The sequence below is a fragment of the Ursus arctos genome, unplaced genomic scaffold, assembly GCF_023065955.2.
Source record: "Ursus arctos isolate Adak ecotype North America unplaced genomic scaffold, UrsArc2.0 scaffold_2, whole genome shotgun sequence".
NCBI classification, from domain to species: Eukaryota; Metazoa; Chordata; class Mammalia; order Carnivora; family Ursidae; genus Ursus; species Ursus arctos.
Window position 1 is genome coordinate 38,831,046 of NW_026622874.1, and position 20,791 is coordinate 38,851,836.

The following is a 20,791-nucleotide window of genomic DNA, read 5'->3' on the forward strand; positions in this document are numbered from 1 at the left end:
AAATATCAATTAGGTGGTAGTTTATTTGGCAGAAAACTGTAATATAAAGGGTATAAGTATCTTGTTTGGGGTTTTCTTCTTAGACTTTTAATCCAGGCTGGCTATGAACTCAATGTTCAGGATTACGATGGCTGGACTCCCCTCCACGCTGCTGCACACTGGGGAGTGAAGGAGGCTTGCTCCATCCTGGCAGAAGCACTCTGTGACATGGATATCAGGAACAAACTGGTTAGTATGCCTGACCCTCTAAAAGGGCAGTGAAATTGGTGGCTGGGTCTCTAGAACAAAAGGCTTAAAGTCTCAGTTAAATGGCCAGGCTTATTATCCAGGGAAATCTACATCATAGGTAGCTGTGGCTCTGTTCCTGATACCCTCCTCTCTCCTGCCCACCCCATTATCAACATAGAGATGTTTGCTATGTAAAATAAAACTCTGCTGATCAGCATTCTGATTCTATTTATGTTGAAGCCCCTAAAATAAATAGGAAATAAAGATATTTGCCCTTGGCAAAAATGAGCATTGGAAAATCCCGAGGTTGCTGTCTTTGCTGAAGTATGAAAGATTTTATTTTATTTTATTTTTAATTCAAAGACTTTTGAGAGCTGAGCTCTACTCTCATCCAGTCATTTAAAAAAAAAATTATAATGACAAAGATCCTTGAGTCTGGCTGAAAATAGTTATTCAGCCTCATTTCAAGCAAGTTTAGAGGCCCTAGAGCTCCTACCCCTACATCTAGTGATTTTCTAGGAATCCAGAGACATGGCTTTTTATTTAGTAGATGTTCTTACCTGCCTCACATTTCTTCTGAACCCAGCTTTCATCCCCAGATGAACTGTGCTGATGTTTCCTAAAAGAGATACCCTTCTCTCACTTAAAGGGAGATGACTACTGTGACTTAATCTTTAGTGCACATGTGCCCTGGACCCCCTCTGAGAATTTTAAAAGCCCCTTATTGAAGTTATCATAGCAATTAAGACCGTTTTGGAACAGGTACAAGTAGAGATTTCAATTGATTATTTACTGAGAGGCAATAAGCATTAGAGATAATGTGATTTCCTCAATACTGTTTTTTTTTTAAAGATTTTTTTATTTATTTATTCGACAGAGATAGAGACAGCCAGCGAGAGAGGGAACACAAGCAGGGGGAGTGGGAGAGGAAGAAGCAGGCTCATAGCGGAAGAGCCTGATGTGGGGCTCAATCCCATAATGCCGGGATCACGCCCTGAGCCGAAGGCAGACGCTTAACCGCTGTGCCACCCAGGCGCCCCTCCTCAATACTGTCTTATACAATATAAAAACATGTATTTAAAGGACTTGCTGTGTTTTGTTTTGTTTTAGAGGAAGAGCATATGCATGGGCAGGGGGGATATGCAGAGAGGGGGAGAGAGGGAGAATCTTAAGTAGGCTCCACGCATGGAGCCTGTTGCAGGGCTCAATCTCACACCCCCAAAATCATGACCTGAGCCAAAATCAAGAGTCGGTTCTTAACTGACTGAGCGACCCAGATTCCCCAGCGGACTTGCTGCTGCTTGTGATGTTTCCTCTGTGATAGATGAAGGCATTATTATAATGTAGAGCAGTAAGTTAGGGAAGCAGCTGTCACTGGAACAGAGGCATCAAGTGGATATTGAATAGTTCTCTGATAAAGTCACAAAATTACTACTTTGTTTTCTTTTGATCATGGTATGCCTTTTCTGTGCCAGGGCCAGACACCGTTCGATGTGGCCGATGAGGGTCTTGTGGAGCACTTGGAGATGCTCCAGAAGAAGCAGAACGTGGTGAGTCTTTGGTTAATGCTTTTAAAGCTTTTATAACAGCTCAGTCCATACCAGGTATCTCAATCGCTTGTTTTAGTTATGTCTACTGAGAGCCAAAATGGACATATCTACATTTCAGAGATGATAATTGTTCCCTTCAGGGACTAGCAACGGTCTGTTAGAAAATATCCCAGAAACTATTGTTGTTAAAGTTTACTCACTATAAGATAGCCTTCAAGCAGCTGAAAGTCAAAAATGACAAGAACAACAAACTAATAATTACCCTTGAGAAAGTGATTGTGGTATATTCAAGTCAGAGTTTTTTCCAAATAGGGAGTAGTAGGGTAGAGGACGTCTCATAACTTTTTTCTCCCCCTGTTGACTGAAGGGACTTGTTTATTTAAAGTAGATTCATTATAGAGAGGAATATATTTCCTTCTTAAAAAGCAAACAAGGCCACAAAACTAAACCTGTCTTTTGGTATTGGACAGTACCTGGTCAGTGATTCATACTTATTCAGGATTCATCATATATCCAGAATTGAATCCTCCTTTCCCTTCTCATTCTAAATCTTTTGTTTGGTCGCACGTACCGTTCTGTTGCTTAGTGCTATATAGAAGAACTACCTAAGTGTGGTACCCATGTACATACTGCAGAAGGAAGACACCCACCCAATATCCAGATAAACAGTGAATAATTCACATATTCTGCCTATAAGTGGGATGAGTAGTTTGGGCAAGGAGAATAAAGATCAGCTACTAATGATCAGGGCTGATGTCTGAACAGAGTGGGACAGAAAAAAAGTCACTAGCTTTCCTTTGTGTTTTCCTTTGCATGAGTTGTGGGTCAAGGCATATGAACTGAAGTTTAGGACAAAGGAGAGAAACTTAGAGCAGTTCTGAAAAAAGGAACTATGGAGTTCACTGGTGGGACAGGTCAATTGTATCTCACCTCACACATGTTCGGCACCGCGTCTGGACTGGTAGAGTGAAGATCCTCGTTACTTCAAGGCTTAGTGAGACAGTTGCATATATAAACCTCAGACAAACAACTTAACAGTTCATTTTGTTTTCTTTGGTGAGCTGTGGAATCTAGGCTAAAACTTGGGACTTGCCAGGTACCGTATCGGGGCTATTATCTAACAGCATCGTCCTTCCTAAGATGTATACTTTGTGTAGTTAGGTTTTTGTTGTTTTTTAAACTTTTCATTCTGAAGTAATTTTTAGACCCACATAGAAGTTGTGAAAATGATAGAGAGTTTCTATGTATCCTTTAACCAGCATAATTTGGTTTTTGAACATAAATAATATTTTCACTAAATATTAACATTTCTGCGCTGGCAATGGTGCTTTTCTTTGTTCCCCGCATAACTTTGGGGTCTAGGGATATGAACTCATTTTGTCTACAGCATGTATCTAAATACCAGACAGTTTATTCTAAGGACTTATTTCCCCTTTAGTAACTTTTTTTTCTTGAGAACTATTGCCAACCTAATTCAGTGTATGGTCATAAAGAATTCTTTCAACGTTTCTTCCCTTTTTTTGTTTTTTAATCCATCAGAAGCCAGGTTTTTTTTGTTTTGTTTTGTTTTGTTTTGTTTTTGTTTTTTTTTAGTAATCTGTCTACACCCAGCATGGGGCTTGAAGTCACAAACCCCAGATCAAGGGCCACATGGTCTTCTGATTGACCCAGCCAGCCTCCCCTAGATGCCAGGGTTTTTTTGAAGATTGGGTTTGGAGAATTGATACAAGCACTTTTATTGAAGCTCTGACACCATGGTTTTTCTCTTACCTTGGATGAGGATTTTTCTCCATCATTATCTTCTAAGGAGACTCAACTGATGGGTTTCTCTTTTTCTCAGTTCTTTCTTCCCCTTTTGGTATTGGTCCTGTCTTCTTCAGAATGACAGTACTATTTTGAATTCTTCTCATCACTGCTGATTTTTACCAATAGTCAACTTCTTCCCTTTCCTCTCTGTTTTCTCAATTTCCAGCTTCGAAGTGAAAAAGAGACACGGAATAAGCTCATTGAGTCAGACCTGAACAGCAAGTTGCAGAGTGGACTCTTTAAGAAGTAAGACATTCAGGACTTGAGAGATGTGATGAACTCTGCTGTGTTTGGGTGCATGTGTGTGTGTGACATACTTAGCTTGAGATTTAAGCCAAATGATCTTTAAACATGTGGGATGTTTGAGGGGCAAGGAGGTGGCATTGATATACGGGGGAGACATTGAGGGTAGGTGAATGTATTTATTTATTTTTTTTTTTAAAGATTTTATTTATTAGAGAGAGAGTACAAGCATGAGCTGGGGGAGGCACGGAAGGGGAGGGAGAAGCAGACTCCCTGATGAGCTGGGAGCCCAACGTAGGGTACATGGGGCTCAGTCCCAGGACCCCAGAATCACAACCTGAGCCAAAGGCAGAGGCTCAACCGACTGAGCCACCCAGGTGCCCCGGGTGAGTGTGTTTTAAATTTAGAGATTAATTGAGACTGTGTGAAACATTTTCCCCCCAGCTTAGGGGTTCCTAGTCTTAGTTGCATCCCTAACTCTAAGTTCTGTGAACTCAGGGACCATGTGTGTTTTGTTTACCACTGTACCAGGGCCTAGCGTGATTCGTGGCAGGTAATAAGCACTCAGAAAACATTTGTTAAATGACTTTTTAAAAATATTTATCTGCTTCATCACCGTCAGGATTCACAGCCCTCCTTTTTCCTGTGTGTTGAACAGGCTAGATCTATTTAAGTCATACCGTAAAGTCAAAAACTGAACCTTAGTCTGCAAAAACCCAAGGATTCAGAAGAATGTAAAGAAGGATTTGATGTATTTCTGTTATTGCTTCTACACAGAGGTTTATAGACTTGTTCTCCTTATGCTTGATTGTCAGTGAGCTTAAATAGTTGGCCATTTCTGAGTTACACTCAAATTGTCATCTTTAATTTAGCAAAGAGAAGATGCTCTATGAGGAGGAGGTACCCAAGTCCCAGGAAATGGAGGAAGAAAGCAAAGAGTCTAGCAGCTCCAGCTCAGAGGAGGAGGAAGGTGAAGATGAAGCTTCTGAGTCAGAAACTGAGAAGGAGGCAGGTAATGAAAGATGTTGACAGCAAAGATCCTCTGTTTCCATAATGCAAGGAGATCACTGCTTGTCAGAGCTAGGGGTCCTCAGAGGGCTCCAGAAAGAGCTTTGAGTTCTTTAAGTTTAATTTTCAAAGGTAAGATACCAAATTTTGAGTGAAACCTTGGCTGTAGAAGGTGTGAGTTCGGTTATAATATGTGTATTAGTCTCTATGTAGCCATAAGGCACACACCAAATTCCTTTTTTAAAAAAGAATTATTTATTTTAGAGAGAGAGAGTGCCCATGCCTGTGTCTGTGAGCATGGGGGGTTGAGAGGAGAAGGGAGAGAATTTCAAGTCGACTCCGCACCGAGTGTGGAGCCTGATGGGGGGCTTGATCCCATGACCCTGAAATCATGACCTGAGTGGAAATCAAGAGTCAGATGCTCAACCACCCAGGCACCCCACAAAAGTGCTTGTGTAAAGGAGCCAACTGTCTGACCTCAGGTTGGTAGGGTGTAGAGACCAGATTCCGAAATTCAGTATGCTAAGAGGCTGGAAAGGTGAGATCTTGCAGAGTCGTATTTGGTCAAGTATCTTTAACCAGCTGGTATAAATTTGCATTTAGTTCTCAGGTTCATCTGATTCCCTAAACAGAATCCCAAGATCTTTTCATTTTCCTTCTGATTACATGAAGCTCCTTCAATTCCTGAGTTGGGGATTGAAGAAGGAACAAAGTCATATTTACCTTTATGACTCTTATTGATATTATATATGCTTCATCTTGCACTTCTTAAGTTTATTATATGGCAAGACAGGAAGCCCAACAGTGAGACTGAGGTGCTGAACAAGGTCAGATCCACAAGTTGTAGGATCACCCATGGGGTTTGATATACTGTCAGGCAAACACAGAAAAGAGATACTGGGTTTTACTGAATAGAGGTTCAGCTGCAACAGAATAGCTCTCATGGATAACTGGAAGTTAATGATAATTAAGATTTTACAGTACATGTGTCCTGCACTCACTGGCTTGTATTTGTAGTATTAGTATTAGCTCATTGAATATCACCAAAGGAAATTAGAGATCATTGATTGTGTAGAGAAGATAAGCACCAACTAAGTTTATAGAGTAGAAGATGACCTTTTACTCATGGAGTCTTGAATTTCTGTTATTAAGCAGGCACAGCTTGCTCTGGAAATGGTAGTGTAGTACCTACCAAAATTTAAATGTTCATCTTTTTTATGTTTTTATTATTTATTGAGGACTTACGTGTCTTCAGCTTTCAAGTAGTACTATCTGGTCTTGCTCTGCGCTAGATCTTTGTTAGCTACCAAGATATTAGAAAACTGGGAGGGAGCTACCTGAACTACTGTAATTGCTTCGCGATATGTACCTAGGCCTCAGGACTCTGGTCCCTGCGGCCCATCTCCACATTGCTGTTGGAGTAGAACACCACAGCACGCTTAGGTTATACTGCTCCCCTGTCCAGAAACCATCTACAGCCACCTTCCCTACTCCCATCTTCGCCTGTGGAGTCAATCCCAAGTCCTGTAGCCTGACCTTCAAGATCTTTCATAGTCTGTCTCCAGCTGACCTTTCCAGTGCTATCCAGAGGCAGTGTAATCTACTAGCCAAGCTGGATTGCGTGCCCCAGACATATCCTGAGCTTCCTACCCCTGAACATTTATTTGAACCTTAGAATTCATTTCTAACTATCAAATGCTTATTGAGTGATTTCTGTTACAAGCTATAGGATTTACCAGGATGAAGAGGCCTTTCTTTAGGTTTTCCTATATAAAAAAACTCAAAAGGAGTGGACTGCTTCACTGTTCTCCCACCCCATGATAATTGCTCCCCTGTTTGTATCCCTCTAGCACTTCATACTTATCTCTGTTGTAGCACGCATCATTTTGTCTGAGAACTCTAGGTTTATCATTTACTCCTAGGTCTCTGCATGATGCCCGACATAGGACTAGCGTTCACAGTCATTAAATGCTTTTTGTTGGATACATCTAGGAGATACAGGGGAATAGGAAGGCGTATGCATGAATAAAATACATGCCACATGAGAGATATAAATGTCGTCAATGGGATTCACTAGTAAGAAAGATTATATTTAGTTTGGGGGATTGTAACAACACTTTACATTTGGGTAGTGCTTTTTACTCTGCAATGTACTTACAACCACACCCCGAGGGATGTATCACCACATTTTAGAGTGGGAAATTGACCCTGTAAGGGGTAAGGCAAATCGAGTCTCATGGCTGGCAAATTGTGTCGCTGAGATCCTGATTTTGATCTGGGACTCCTCAGAGTAGCAGGGGCAGAGCGAAATGTGGAAATTATCTGCCTAAAAGGTGGAAGCTAAAGGTGTGGAAAAGGATGAGATTTCCCAAGGGAGAAATTGTAGAGAAAAGATGTACAAAAAAGAATTGTGGGGCATGCTGTGTTTAGGAAGTGAAAGAGGCAAAGAAGGTATGGTTAGAGAGGTTGAGGAAAACCAGGATTTGTGTTTCTGTATCAGAAAAGCCAGGGTAGGAGTGGGAAGGGAGAGGTCAAGAAGGAGACAGCATTTAGGGAGTCTGCTAATCTCAGCAGTTTCTGTAGCCTGATGTAGGCAGAAGCCAGATGGTTCCAGCAAGCTTTCCAGCTCATTTCTGCCCGTTGAAGTTTTACTCATATTTCAAAGCCCAACTCAAACCAGCTTCCTTTATGAAGCCTTATCATCACAGATACAAGTTTTTCCTCCCCTCCTCTGACTAGTAGCTATTTGTTTGAACGCCTTTTTTATTACTTATACTACCTAGTGGTAGTGTTATTTCTCTTTGTTTCTCATCTCCTCTCTTCTTCCCCTACAAGTTCAGAAGCACTAAAATGTATTGTGTGTCTTGTTTATCTTTCTGTCTTCCATAATTCCTAGCACTGGGCCTTCGACATGGTAGGTGTGCAATAAAAATACATTATATAAGTGTATATTGGAAGAATGTGGGGAACTGGATTGCGTCTAGACTTTTCCTGATGATGCCCAACACATCGTGTATGTACTGAACAAGTATTCGTTGAATGCATTTTTCCTGTTTTTAAAAATCCACAGATACAACCTCATAAAATGACAGTTTTCATGTGTCTTACATATAAATGCAGCTGTAAAGAATACGAATTCTCTTTTGAGGTGAATGTAAGCAGTTTGATTTGGATTTCTATTTTCCCCTTCCCTTTATTTATTCAACTTGAACATTTGGCATATTAGTTATCTATTGCTAAATAACAAGTCACCCTCAAATTTAGTGGGGCTTAAAACAGCTATTTACATACACCCAATTCTGTGGGTTGGCAGTTTGGGAAGGGCTTCACTGGGATGGCTTTTCTCCCCTCTGTGTGGTAATACTGGGCTTACTCATGTGTTGGTGGTCAGTTGGTAAGTCATCTGGGGTCTGGCGGGTCCGCAATGGCCTTACTCACCTTTCTGGTGGGTGGTTAGGATGTTTGAGGCAAGTGGGCCATGTTCATCAAGCAGACTAGCCCCTGCTTCTTCACACAGCAGTTGGATTCCACAAGAAGAGAGGCCAAGGCTCAGTGCACAAGCACTTTCCGAGCCTCTGCTTGTGTCACACTTGCTAATGTCCCAGTGGCCATAGAAAGTCACATTGCCAAGCCCAGAGTCAATCTGAGAGGCCACAACACAGGGGTATAGATTCATTGGGAGTTCTTACTGTAATGATCTGTCACATTTGGCTAGTGAGGTATACTTCTTGGGGATAGAGATATTCAGATAATATTTAAAGAATGCCTTGAATATTCATAATAACCACCAGAAATGATAACATTAACAATAAATAACTATTTAGTAGGGACTCATTACGGCTAGACATTGAACGATGCAATTTAAAAACATTATCTCTAGACTTTATAGCAACTCAGAGGCAAGATTTAAAGCCCCTGATTAATCAGTGAGAAAAGAGAGGTTCATATATGTTAAGTAACTTGCCCAATGTCACACAGCTAGAATGTGGCTTTAAACTGTCCCATAATTCATAGGTGGGTTACTCTGGGCCCTGTTTCCAGAGTGCATAGATCAGGAGGCCCCACCACACCTACTAGGCTCAGGCACTGATGGAGCAGTGAACGAGACAGACGAGGTTTCCGCTCGATGGCCCTATAAGATGGACTACTATTCTTTATTAAGAGGGTTTACCTACTACAGTTGTGTAGCTTAACTCGCAATATCCTCTGTAATCCTTTCTACCTTTATTTCCTATTGTAATCCCAAGAATATGCACTACTTTAATTAGGCCTGCTTAGACTTGAGTTTACTGACCAACAGATGGTGTATTTTGAATTCTAAGTCGTTAATCATACCCTTTCTTCCTCCTGCCAGTTGCTATTTGTCTTCTAGCTTTCTCTATGGCATCTTTCCTTGTGTCCTCCCTCAGAGGATTTCCTCTGGACTCATAAAGCCTTGTTGATCCAACTCAACCAATTTAGCCTCTAACTTATATATGATCTTCTGTTGTTACTATTATCATTATGCATCTTATCTCTTGTCTTGGTTATTAATTACCTAGAAAGCAAGATCTGTCTGGTTTTTCCTGCCCAATCTCCCAAAACAGAGTAGATTCTTATTATGTACTTTCTGATGAATTTTATATATGATACATAATGTGGAGAAAGTTTTCAATTATATATCTGGGAATTGGAGCCTACCAAGAAAGGAATTTTACCATTGAGTTTATTTCCTTTTGGTAATAGTTGCTAGAGATTTCATTTTAGTTTGAGTCTAAGCATTACATGGCACTAATAATCTGTTTTGATAATGGGTAAACCTTTTCTCTTAGCAGAAAGGTACAGACATACACACAGATAATACTTGCACTTGTTGCTTCTCTTGTCTTAAATAATAGATAAAAAGCCAGAAGCCATTGTCAACCATTCCAACTCTGAAAGCAAGAGTATTATCACGGAACAGATACCACCACCAGCTCAGAATACCTTCTCTGCCTCTTCAGCTAGGAGAGTGAGTATTTTGGAACTACTTTGAATATTATATTTTTCCTACTATGGGAATGTACAGTTTGAAAGGCCTTAAAGCTACATTCTTGCGAGATAATACATATACATGTTGCCTGTCCTAATCTGCTTAGGCTGCCGTAACAAAATGCCACCAATTGGGTGGCTTTAAACAACAGAAATTTATTTCTCACGATAATGGAGGCTGAGATGTCCAAGATCGTGGGGCTAGCTGAATCAGTTCCTAGTGAGTACTCTCTTCCTAGTTTGCAGACAGCCACCTTATCTCCAAATATTATAGTCACGTTGGGAATTAGAGCTTCAAGGTATGGATAGGGAGGGCGGTGCTCAAACATTGTGTTTATAACATTGCCGGCAAAAGCTACAAATCCATTACCAAACAAATTTAGCTACAATGTGTTTAGATAACATAGGATATAGTGATCTGGGACTAAAGAAATTTTGTTCATTGCCTATTTTCTTCCTATCTAAGGCTAAGTACAGTAAGTATATGTAAAGCTCAGACTGGGATAGGAAGATATCTAGCATTCAGTATTAATTGATTTGATGACTTATGTCCTTTTTTTACTTCTTGTTTAAAATTTTACTTTCATAAATAAAGTCTTGGTAGTACTCATCATAATGAGTAGAGAGCAGAGATAGAAAGAACTTGCTGAGATACCAGAGACCCCTCCTCCTGCAATTCGGCCCAGGCCTCTGAGAAGCTGTAGGCTTCTAGTCAGTGAGACGGAGTTGAATAATGACCTTGCTCTACAAAGGATACAATTAGTTTTGAGATTAAGATTGATCTGAGTTCTGGGGAAGAAAGCTGTTGAAAAAACTCCGTGGTTTTAGATACTAACTTACTGATCTTCTTAGTGCCTCATGAATTGAAAAGACAGGATTACGGCATCACTGTGGAGATGAGGAAACAAAGGCCTGGCTGCTTATTTATTCCTGCGAGCATCACTGTGAATCTGTAGAGATGTTTCAGATAGAACACAGACCTCACTCATCACCCCGTCATTTAGCTGTACCTCACATACTCCCACTGCTTCTAGGTGTGACTAGACTTCTTGCTTTCTTTTAATTTATTTTTTTTGTTTTATTTTTGAAAGGGAGAGAGTGTGTGCGTGAGCAGGGTGGGGGGGAGGGGGGGAGGGGCAGAGGGAAAGCGAAAGAGAATCTTTAAGTAGGCTCAATGCCCAGGGGGGAGCCCAATGCTGGGCTCAATGCAGGGCTTGCTCTCTGGACCCTGAGATCATGACCTGAGCCAAAGGAAATCAAGAGTCAGATACTTAACTGACTGAGCCACCCAGGCACCCCTAGACTTCTTGCCTTTTTAAAAGAAAAATACTAAATTAAAAAAAAAAAATACATGAGCACCTGGCTGACCTTGGGGTCATGAGTTCAAGCCCCACATTGGGCATAGAGCTTACTCAAAACAACAACAAAAAAACCCAACAACAGAAAAACCCAACCACGTATACTTATTCCACTTTGCTGAAATAATCCTGGGAAAGGCATTTTTCCTCTCAGAGTCAGGGTGGCTTATAAAGAGCTGACATGATTGAGCCTCTAAAGCTGGAAGGAGTACATAAATATATACATTCAGATGACTGAGTAAAAGAGAAAATCTGAGTGTGAGCTGGAGATGAGTGATTTAATGTTTCTGTTGCATTTTTACTAAACCAGGCAGTAAAGGTGGCCTGATACCTGGAGAAAGACCAAAGCCATCTGGCGGAGGTCCCCCAAGTCCCAGGAATGGACCATTGACTGCAGTTCTCAAGACCAGTTTTACTTCAGACTGGTGTTTGGGCTAACACTAGTCTATGATGCTTTCTGTGGTTTATGGCAAAATGAGATCATTAAAGACAATGTAAGCTTTCCAGAAAGCTTTGTTTTCTGATGTTAAAATATTTTTCTCTTTTTAATGAAATGATTGTGATAGAAATGGTAATCAAGTTTTTGAAAGATGTTCTCCGGGCAAAATCTAAAAGATGGCAGCTCTATGACTTCTCCCATTTTTGTCTTTTTTAATTTTGCTGCTCAGGGAAATCTGAAACACTTGGAACTGCTGCCCAAGATCAAATAAACTATTTTCTTGAAATAAGCAATTAGAATTTGAGTGGAGTGAGTTTTAGTATTTTTATTAGTATTAACTTAAATCATCTTACCACAGTCTTATCACAGCACCTTAAAACATACATATACGTTAGCTCATCTGTGTTTTCTAGTTTCCACATATTATAAGAAGGAATTAAGCTCATTATCACCATCTTACAGGTGAGCATGTTGAGACCTGGAGAAGTAAAATGTCCCATTTTCAGTTACAAAGTGAGTCAAGCAAGAGAAGATGTTTTTACTAGAACGTGGATCTCCTGGTGTTCTAGGTCAGTACTCATTGATAGGAGAGCAAATAGTGTTTAATTTCTCAGAGAGCAACTCTGTCAGTAGGAGCACTGTGTTAAGAATCTGAGGCTATTTCTGGCTCAGGGAGAAAGGGAGCCTTGCGAGGTTATTAGCGTCTGCCAGGTGAGGAAGGGAGCATTGGCAGAAAGCCTGCCATGTATTTGTTCTCCTTGTACTGCCTTCTGTTGCCTCCCTGAACTTAGTTAAGTGTGGGAAAAGGCAAATAGGCTGAAAAGAATCATCAGGGCCTTTTTTTTTTTTTTTCCTTTTCTTCTCTTTGCTTCTTCCCTCATAGTTCTCCTCCAGCCTTTTTAACAAGCCGGAAGAGCCCAAAGATGAATCTCCTTCTTCGTGGAGACTGGGACTCAGAAAAACTGGCAGCCACAACATGCTGAGTGAGGTGGCCAATTCGAGGGAAGCTCTAAGGGACCGAGGCTCTTCCATCTACCGGTCATCATCAAGCCCTCGGATTTCTGCTCTGCTCGACAACAAAGATAAGGTGCGGTTTAGGCAGGGTCGGTGGGGAGGGGGGGTGGTGTGTGTTTCAGGGCAGGTCCCTTCTGTGAAAATTCAATCTCAGGAGCAAATGAAAGTGTGTTCTAGTCCCTGATTCGATTCTGGAAGTACAAAGTCTTTAAAGGAAGATGGCACATTGATAGTTTAATCAGTTAGCTATTTGCTTGCTATTATTACTTGGCCAAAAAAGAAAAACCCTTTATCCTTTGGCATATCTTATGGTCATTCTTCCTTACCCTCCTTATCTAGGGCAAATAAATAAATAAATAAATATGTAAATAAATACGTAAATAAATAAATAAAATTTAGTCAGAAACATGAAAATTTGGATATGGCCTAAGGTTCCCTGAACCAATACCAAGTAATTTATTCTTTCAGTGTTTGAAAGCAGAGTTCCTTAGTTGGACTCTCAATCCTAATGAAGCTCAGGCAAACTAGCAGTTAGAAAAAAATGTTTAAATGCCTTATTTTTTTCATTACTAGATACATGATCAGGCTAACTTCATAAACAGCTCATCCACATCATCATCCAAGACCAGTGCATTTTTACTTCTTAACTTTTGGTTCCAGATTTTCTAGGGCTCACCTGATGCTCTTCTCTGGGGTCAGGTCTGCCCCGTCACCGTGGTCCCCTTCCCCAGTGTTGTGTTTCTGGAGACTCCTTAAGGAGGGGAGCCATATTGGTTGGATGCACTCTGCAGGATATTTGCTGTACGTGAAGCTGCATTTCCAAGAGAAGATAGGCTGGGGAGGAAATAGGGCTTATTTCATTAAGAGCTTCAGAGTGGAACTTTCTGTTTGTGGCTTTTCAAAGGCTCTGTCTCTTGGCAGAGCTGCTGCTTTGTGTAATTTGTGCTGCTATTTTCCTTTTTTGAGTATCTTGGCTTTTCCCATGAGAATGATTTCCCTACATATTGGTTTTTAATGAAGGAAAGGTAGAGTTAGCCTTTGAAAGGTAACCTTTTGTAATACCACTCAAACCGGAATTGGTATTGGTTCTAGAAATAAGATGATATAGGTGTATCGATCTCTGCTTTTTTACCCAGAATGTTACACTGTGTTAGTATTGTACCTTCTCTGTGCTTTACTTGTTTTGATTTTACAGGAGAGAGAAAACAAAAGCTATTTTAGTTCACTAGCACCCCGGAAGCTCAGCAGCACAAGTGACATTGAAGAAAAGGAGAACAGGTAATCCTAATACAGGCCAAAAGATGGTCCTCTAACTTTCCTAGGCATAGGGATGCCTTGGCCCTCGCTCTGCGGCCATCTGTCTGCAGGTGCCCTTATTAGCACATTATGAATTGTTTATTCCTTCTGCTTAGAGCTCCTCCCAGCCCTTGATTTCTTGTTTTGCCAGTCCTACACCCTTCAGACTCTCACTTCAGCTTGGGTATTACTGTCTTTAGGAAGTCTTCCCTGATCCTTCCGAGGGTGAATTTGTTTTAGTACACCAGCAGGCTCTGTAAAGGTAGGGTCCATGTCTGTCTGGTTTCTCAGGGACCCCTAGTGCCTAGCACACGACCTATTCCATAGTAAACACTAAAATATTGTTATTTAATTAGTAATCAACTTCTACTTTGTAAGTACATAAAATTTCAAGTCTTCCTCATCAGTTAAAATGGATTTGAGGATTTTGAGGTACTACTGCACCTCAGAGCAGAACCTGATCTAGAACCTTGCTTTTCAAGGTGTGGTCTTCCCAACCCCCTTCACCTGGAAGCATTTTAGAAATGCAGAATCTCAGGCTCCACCTCAGAGCTGCTGAATTAGAACCTGCATTTTAACAAAATTCTCTAGGTGATTCAAATGCACATTGAAATTTGAGAAGGACTGCTCTGGAGAGCCACAGCTTTGGTTGAAAAGGCCCTGAGTGAACAATTGTGGATAGAAATCCTACTACAGCCCTTTCCTGGATGGCTTTTATTTATAACACTAAGTAGGCTTCCAGCAGGTTCTTCTCTTTTCCTCTTCTGTGGTAGTTACCTCTTTCCTTTGTGACAGACTTCCTCATCTTCCCCATCATCCTCTTCTCTGCTTACTTATGAGCAACCTGTTGGCTTTGTGAAGCCCTTTAAAGGAGAAACAAAAAATGAGTTCTCATTACCAAAGAATTGAGGATTTGGTACCTATTGAAATTAGTTGGCTTTGAAGTTGATGAAAGAAAGCAGACAGTAGTAATACTTGGCCCATCCTCTACATATACAGAAAACAGGTTTATATAAAACCAAGTATCACTTGAAAAGTGTATATATTTCTTTAGCCATATTACAGTTTCTGTCTCTGGCTTTTCTCTCCCAGTTTGGAGTGTTTTTTGTTTGTTGATTTGTTTTGTTTTGTTTTGAAAGATTTTATTTATTTGAGAGAGAGAGAGAATACAAGCTGGGGGGAGGGGGGCGGGGAGCAGAGGGAAAGGAAGAAGCAGACTCCCTGGTGCTCCCTCCCAGGACCCTGGAATCATGACCTGAGCCCAAGGCAGCCCACTTAATCAACTGAGCCACCCAGGCACCCCTCCCGGTTTGCACTGTAGCATGGACAAAACTGGTGGTAGGAATCAGCACTTTGTTTTATTTTTCTTTCATGCCTCTACAGAGAATCAGCTGTTAATCTAGTGAGGAGTGGTTCGTATACACGGCAGCTATGGAGGGATGAAGCAAAGGGAAGTGAAACTCCACAGACAGTTGCTCCTTCTACCTATGTATCAACCTACTTGAAAAGGTACCAGGTTCCACGGGGTGGGAGGTGATTTTTCTTCACTCTTGGTCATGGGTGTATGGGTAATAATTGCATGCCATTTTATATCCAATTAGCACCACAAAAATGAATCAAAAAATGAATTACTTTTAGATTTCTTGGGAATAACATCTTGACTAATTTTAAATTAACATTAATTTATTTTCCTAACTGAATTAAAGTTAGCTAATTCCAAATTCTCACCACAGACAGATCCTAATTTATACTCTCTCCTCTCAGTCCTATTAAAATCTTCAACTGGAAGTGACTTCCAGTAATCCCTGAGCAGGACTGAATTTAAATCACCTTTGTCCAGTAGCTAGCTTTCCTTTTTCTAAAACTAGGGTAGTTCTCATCTCAAGTTACATTTTTATGGGGAGGAAGGGAGGGACCATTTAGTGTGGTGAGGGGGGTGGGTAATGGGGACAGTTTTGAATTGCATTAAACAAGTTTTATATTGAATTGAAGCCTGTTAATTTAGGGACTTGAGTTTTTTTTTTTTTATGACTTTAATGGCCCTCAGATCCATCAAGATGTGAAACTCGCAAGTTTGATGCAGAGAAGGTACATGGGTTTCCTTCCCCTTTTCTCATCTGTGTTCTCCTTTCTGCAGTTATTTTCTTTGCCATGTACCAGCCAGCAAGCAAAGCACCTTTGCCAGAGCCATTAAACTATAAGATATACTTAATTCGTATTTTAATTTGAACTCTGCTGCTGTTGTGGAAGACTGGTTCTCATTGCTTACTTTGAATTCTTTCTTCACTTTCACTTACTCAACCCCTCCAACTGCCTCTTCATGCCATGGGCTTCGTCATTAGGTTTCATAGATGATTGGTTGGCTGCCTGAGAAACAGCCTTTTGCCATGAACAGTGTGTTTGGGTTCAAAACCTATTTCGACTTGATTGGAGGAATCTTGTCAACTAGTTAATATCAAAATGTGGAAACTAGTAAGCTATAAAACAGAAAGCCACTGTTGCCTTTTGATGGTCTTCAGTTCTGCAGATAGAGTTCAGTGATCTCACTGAAGCTTCATTGTATATACAAACTCAGTGTTTTTGGCTCAGTGAAGCTATCACTTATTTGTCTTCAGGCTAAGGTCTTAATCTGCCTAGATACACCATTATCCTTATGGTTTCATCCAAGACCAAGAAAACTTTTCTAAGAAAATAACGTTCTAGATCTAGGAAAGAGAGAAAGCTGCATTTAATTTCCAAGCATGTTGTTACATTGTGGTGGAGTGGTTCTTTTTCGTGATTCAAATCATTAACAAATGGGTCGAGTGAGTAGCATCTGGTTAGATAGGTGTAGTTGGCATAATTATGGTAAGCAGGAGAAAAGGACTGCCTCTATTTAGGGTGGAAAGCGTGCTTAATTATGTGAGTGCTTTTTGAAAGAAGATCCACAACTTGCTTCATGCTTTGGATTTCCAAACCTCTAACACCCTCAAAGCATTTTTTGATTATACAAAATCTCATTTTATGATCTTTTCAAAAGGGAAGAATCGTATGCTATCACTATTTTAAAAAGAAAGTACAAGAAGATACTTGGCAGTCTTGGGCTCCGCCGGGCCTCAGCATACTTTCCATTTTCTAGTTCATCTCTGTCCGTAGGCAGAAATTCCTTTCCTGTATCCCAGTAAAATGCATGTTTACCAAAGAAGGCTTCATAGCTTGTTTTGGTCACCGCCACTAGTGTCTCATTACTATAATAGTCAAGACTTTTTAAAAAAATTCTAAACCAAGTAATTTTTTGCTTCAGTTGAGGTGATTCTTACTTATCTTCATTTGGAACAAAGAGAAGTTGCTTCCTGTTGCCCATGCAATGTTATTTTCTAGACTTAAAACTTCGAATCCTCCCAAAGACATGTTTGTTTTAGGCTAAATAACCACAGTTCTCAGGGACATTTTTTCCCGCACAGAGCTTTTTTATTCTTCTCCGCTCTTAAATTTTAAATTTCTACTCCAAAATCTCTCCAAATTCTTGGTCTCACTGTAGCTTCTGCAGCACTGCTTCTGTTTCAGGTAGACATTTGGGGTTGCATGATTTTTTTGCCTTGGGGTTTGTTGGACATTACTTTTTTAAATAAAATTATTCTGTTTGCTGATATTTCTTCGCCCCTATTCTATTCCTGTGTATTACTCTTCTCCTTTTTCTTATTGCATATCATCTCTCCTCCACGTTCCTTCACTCTTCTGGATGATTGACAGATGCCTGCTTGCTGCCAGTGACCCAGCTCTAGCTGGAGTTGATCACTCACTCCACTTCCCAGTTGCCATACCCTCTCTTTGGTCTACATTCCTTTTAAATGCACAATCTGGGGGGGAAGGTGGTGCTGGGAAATGGTGGGTGAGCAGCATGTCCTGAGGAAAGTGACTGTGTGCTGTTTTGCAGTGCTTCATTTGGTAGAAGTAGTGACCCCACAAGTCCCTACATTTCAGCCAATCGCAATTCATCTGCTACCTCACCCATTACCATTGGTTCATCTACCTCTCGGGGCAGCAAGTGGCAACCTGCCTCTTCCTGCCCTGCACCAGTCAGTGCAAACACTACTGCATCTGTACACCATGGCAGGTAAGGCTTCTTGGGCCCATCTGAGTTACAGTCATCAAAACTCATGCCTCTGGATGCACATATGAGATTCGAACCAAAGAGACTTTGGCACTGGGGAGCAAATTTGAATTCTTGTGAAAATGTCCATGATTTAACAAGGTTGTTCCATTTGGACTTGTATTAGCCACTCAGCAGTTGCTCACTGAATAATCATAGGGTATATATCTTGGTACTTGGTGTTTAGGCATCAACTTAAACTGACTGCTTTTGTGTGATTATTATGTAAGGGTCATGCTATTATGGGAAAGCACATATTTAAAAATATCCCCATACTTCACTTACATTAATTTTCCAGTAATTGTGTGTAGGAACCTCATCTACTTACTCTTTTTTCAGAGGATGGCATACAAACCCAAACAGAAGAAAAGCTAACTCTTGTTCCAAAAGCTCCCTATAGCTTTCTGAAAATTCCCAGCCAATGAGAGCATTTTGGTGGAAATACTGTGGGAGGGAAGAGATTTGTGTTTGTCTAAATTTGTCTAGATTTGTGGTATTCCTGGGGCAGTGGTGTCCAGTCCGTCTAAGGGGTAGCATGGGAGTAGTATGGGCAGGGCTTCATTGTGAAAGTGCAGCGGACTTCAGCTATGGTTTTGACTGTGGCTTTTGACCCTGTATGTGTGGTCAGAGACCTTTTTACTTTGGGGTATGGCAAAGGGACTCTTTTTTGAGGGCTTGTTTCTAGAATTGACACAAAGAAAATGAAAAACATTAATGATAATAGTGTTGCTTGTTGCTGCAAGAACACTGCTAATGGTGGTGCTTGATTGATTTTTGTCCATTTATTAGATTTCTTTCCTTAAAATAAGTGGTGATCATTTGGCCAGGAGGGATAGGCTCAAGATGGATCATTAATAATAATACTGTATAATTATGTAGAAATTTATTAGGTCCTCAAAATAATTCATCTGCACAGACATAGTAAATATTATACCATAGATAAAAAAACTGAAACACAGAGAGGTTACTTGCATAAGTATTAAGAGCCGAGACTAGGAAAAAATAGTAATGGCTGCCATTTGTTGAACCCTATCACGTGCGAAGCATTAGCTTGGGTACTTACAAAAATTACATGAGCAATTGGTTTACTCACATGTAACAGTAAATCGAAATAGTTGAGGCTAAAATATGATAAAGGTTTATTTTTTTTTCCTCTCACTTAAGGAAGTCCAGAAATAGGCAGGGCTGGCACCACAGCTTCAGAGTCATTAAGGAACCCTGGATCCTTCTGTCTTTCTGCTTCACAGTCCTTAGACCATGCTTCCATTTCCACAGGTTGCCTCATGGCACAAAATGGCTGCTGAAGCTCTAGCTGTCATGGCTGCATTCTAGGCAGGAAGAAGGAAGAAAGGGGGAAATACACAAAGAGGGAAGGCCTCTGAACGGAGGTTTTTCCCCAAAGCACTAATTTTCTTCTTATGTCTCACTGGCTACCTCTAGCAGCCAGGGAGACTTTGGAAAATGTGAGTTTTTAACTAGGTGCAGTGCTGCCCTCAGTAATTTATGGGTTCTGTTAGGAAGAAAAGGAAAATGAATATGGGTTAGGCAACTCGCTGTCTCAGGCACACATATGTTGTTTATAAAGAGGCCTCCAGTGTATGAAGTACCATTTTTATTTTATAGATGTAGAAACTGAGACCCAAAACTTAATCATCTGCCCAAGGTCACGTATCTAATAAGGAATTGAGACAGGGTTTGAACCTAGATTTGTCCATGTCAGAGATCCTATTTCACTGTATTGTTTCCACTGAGCTTATGTTTTATTCTGAGCTTGATACTAAGTGTTCTTCATACATTATTTTATTTAATTATCACAAGACCCCTGCATTTTAAGGTATCATTATACCCATTTTATAGACGAAGAGACGACTAGAGAGGTTAACTTGGTTGAAATGTAGCCCCACATGGTTCCAGAGCATCTGACCCCTGCTCTGGAGCTTTTCCTATTCTGGCAGTCTTTTTTTTTTTTTTTTTTAAGGTTTTATTTATTTATTAGAGAGAGAGAGCACAAGCAGGGGGAGCAGCAGGCTCCCCACTGAGCAAGGAGCCTTGGTGGAACTCGATCCCAGAACTCTGGGATCATGACCTGAGCTGAAGGCAGAGGTTTAATCGGCTGAGCCACCCAGGTGTCCCTTCCTATTCTGCTCCTAACATTCTACTTGTAAAATTATACCACATATCAAATTAATAGTATAAGTCCTATTCTGTACTTCAGTAAAATAAAATCCTTGGCATTTCCACAGCAGAAAAAAATCACAGAGAACAAAACATGTTATTAACCTAAAAAGAATGGCAGGTAAGGTTTTGATAAGTGTGATTTTTTTATAGCTTTGTTTCTGGCTGATTTTATTAATATGTCCTATAGACTAATACATATCTTGTAAGTTTGAGGAGTTTAATTTCACCTTTTTTTTTTTTTTTTGAGTCATTAATTGCTTTTGGAGAAGTGGCTTGTGTTTTTTAGATACCACTTCAAAACTGTTCTATTTTTATATTTACATCTAGGTACCATATTTAGATTTTTACAATCTGATTAGTGCTTTCAAGCTTATTCTAATGATGTGATTATTTAAAAATGAGCTTATAGCTACTTCTATAAGCATTTCTGGTAATTGTGAGTAGATGAAAAAAAAACAGATTTTTGATTTCATTGCTTTTCCCATCTCTGTGAATATCAATTTTGGATCTCTGTTACCCCAGCAACAAG

General features: G+C 40.3%; 1 protein-coding gene across 8 annotated transcripts in view; it reads left to right on the forward strand.

The window, feature by feature from the left end:
• PPP1R12B (protein phosphatase 1 regulatory subunit 12B) overlaps window positions 1-20,791 on the forward strand; it is a 207,402-nt gene that overhangs the window by 64,744 nt on the left and 121,867 nt on the right. For 7 of the 8 annotated variants that reach the window (XM_044377710.3, XM_057315719.1, XM_044377707.3 and 4 more), the window contains exons 5-12: window positions 84-228; window positions 1,704-1,778; window positions 3,751-3,830; window positions 4,700-4,839; window positions 9,713-9,825; window positions 12,526-12,729; window positions 13,852-13,934; window positions 15,336-15,461. In XM_044377710.3, the coding sequence (XP_044233645.2) occupies window positions 84-228; window positions 1,704-1,778; window positions 3,751-3,830; window positions 4,700-4,839; window positions 9,713-9,825; window positions 12,526-12,729; window positions 13,852-13,934; window positions 15,336-15,461 (966 nt within the window). Of the gene's footprint in view, window positions 1-83; window positions 229-1,703; window positions 1,779-3,750; window positions 3,831-4,699; window positions 4,840-9,712; window positions 9,826-12,525; window positions 12,730-13,851; window positions 13,935-15,335; window positions 15,462-15,999; window positions 16,041-17,868; window positions 17,955-20,791 lie in introns of those variants that run through there. The other variant, XM_026480641.4, reaches the window with a different exon arrangement.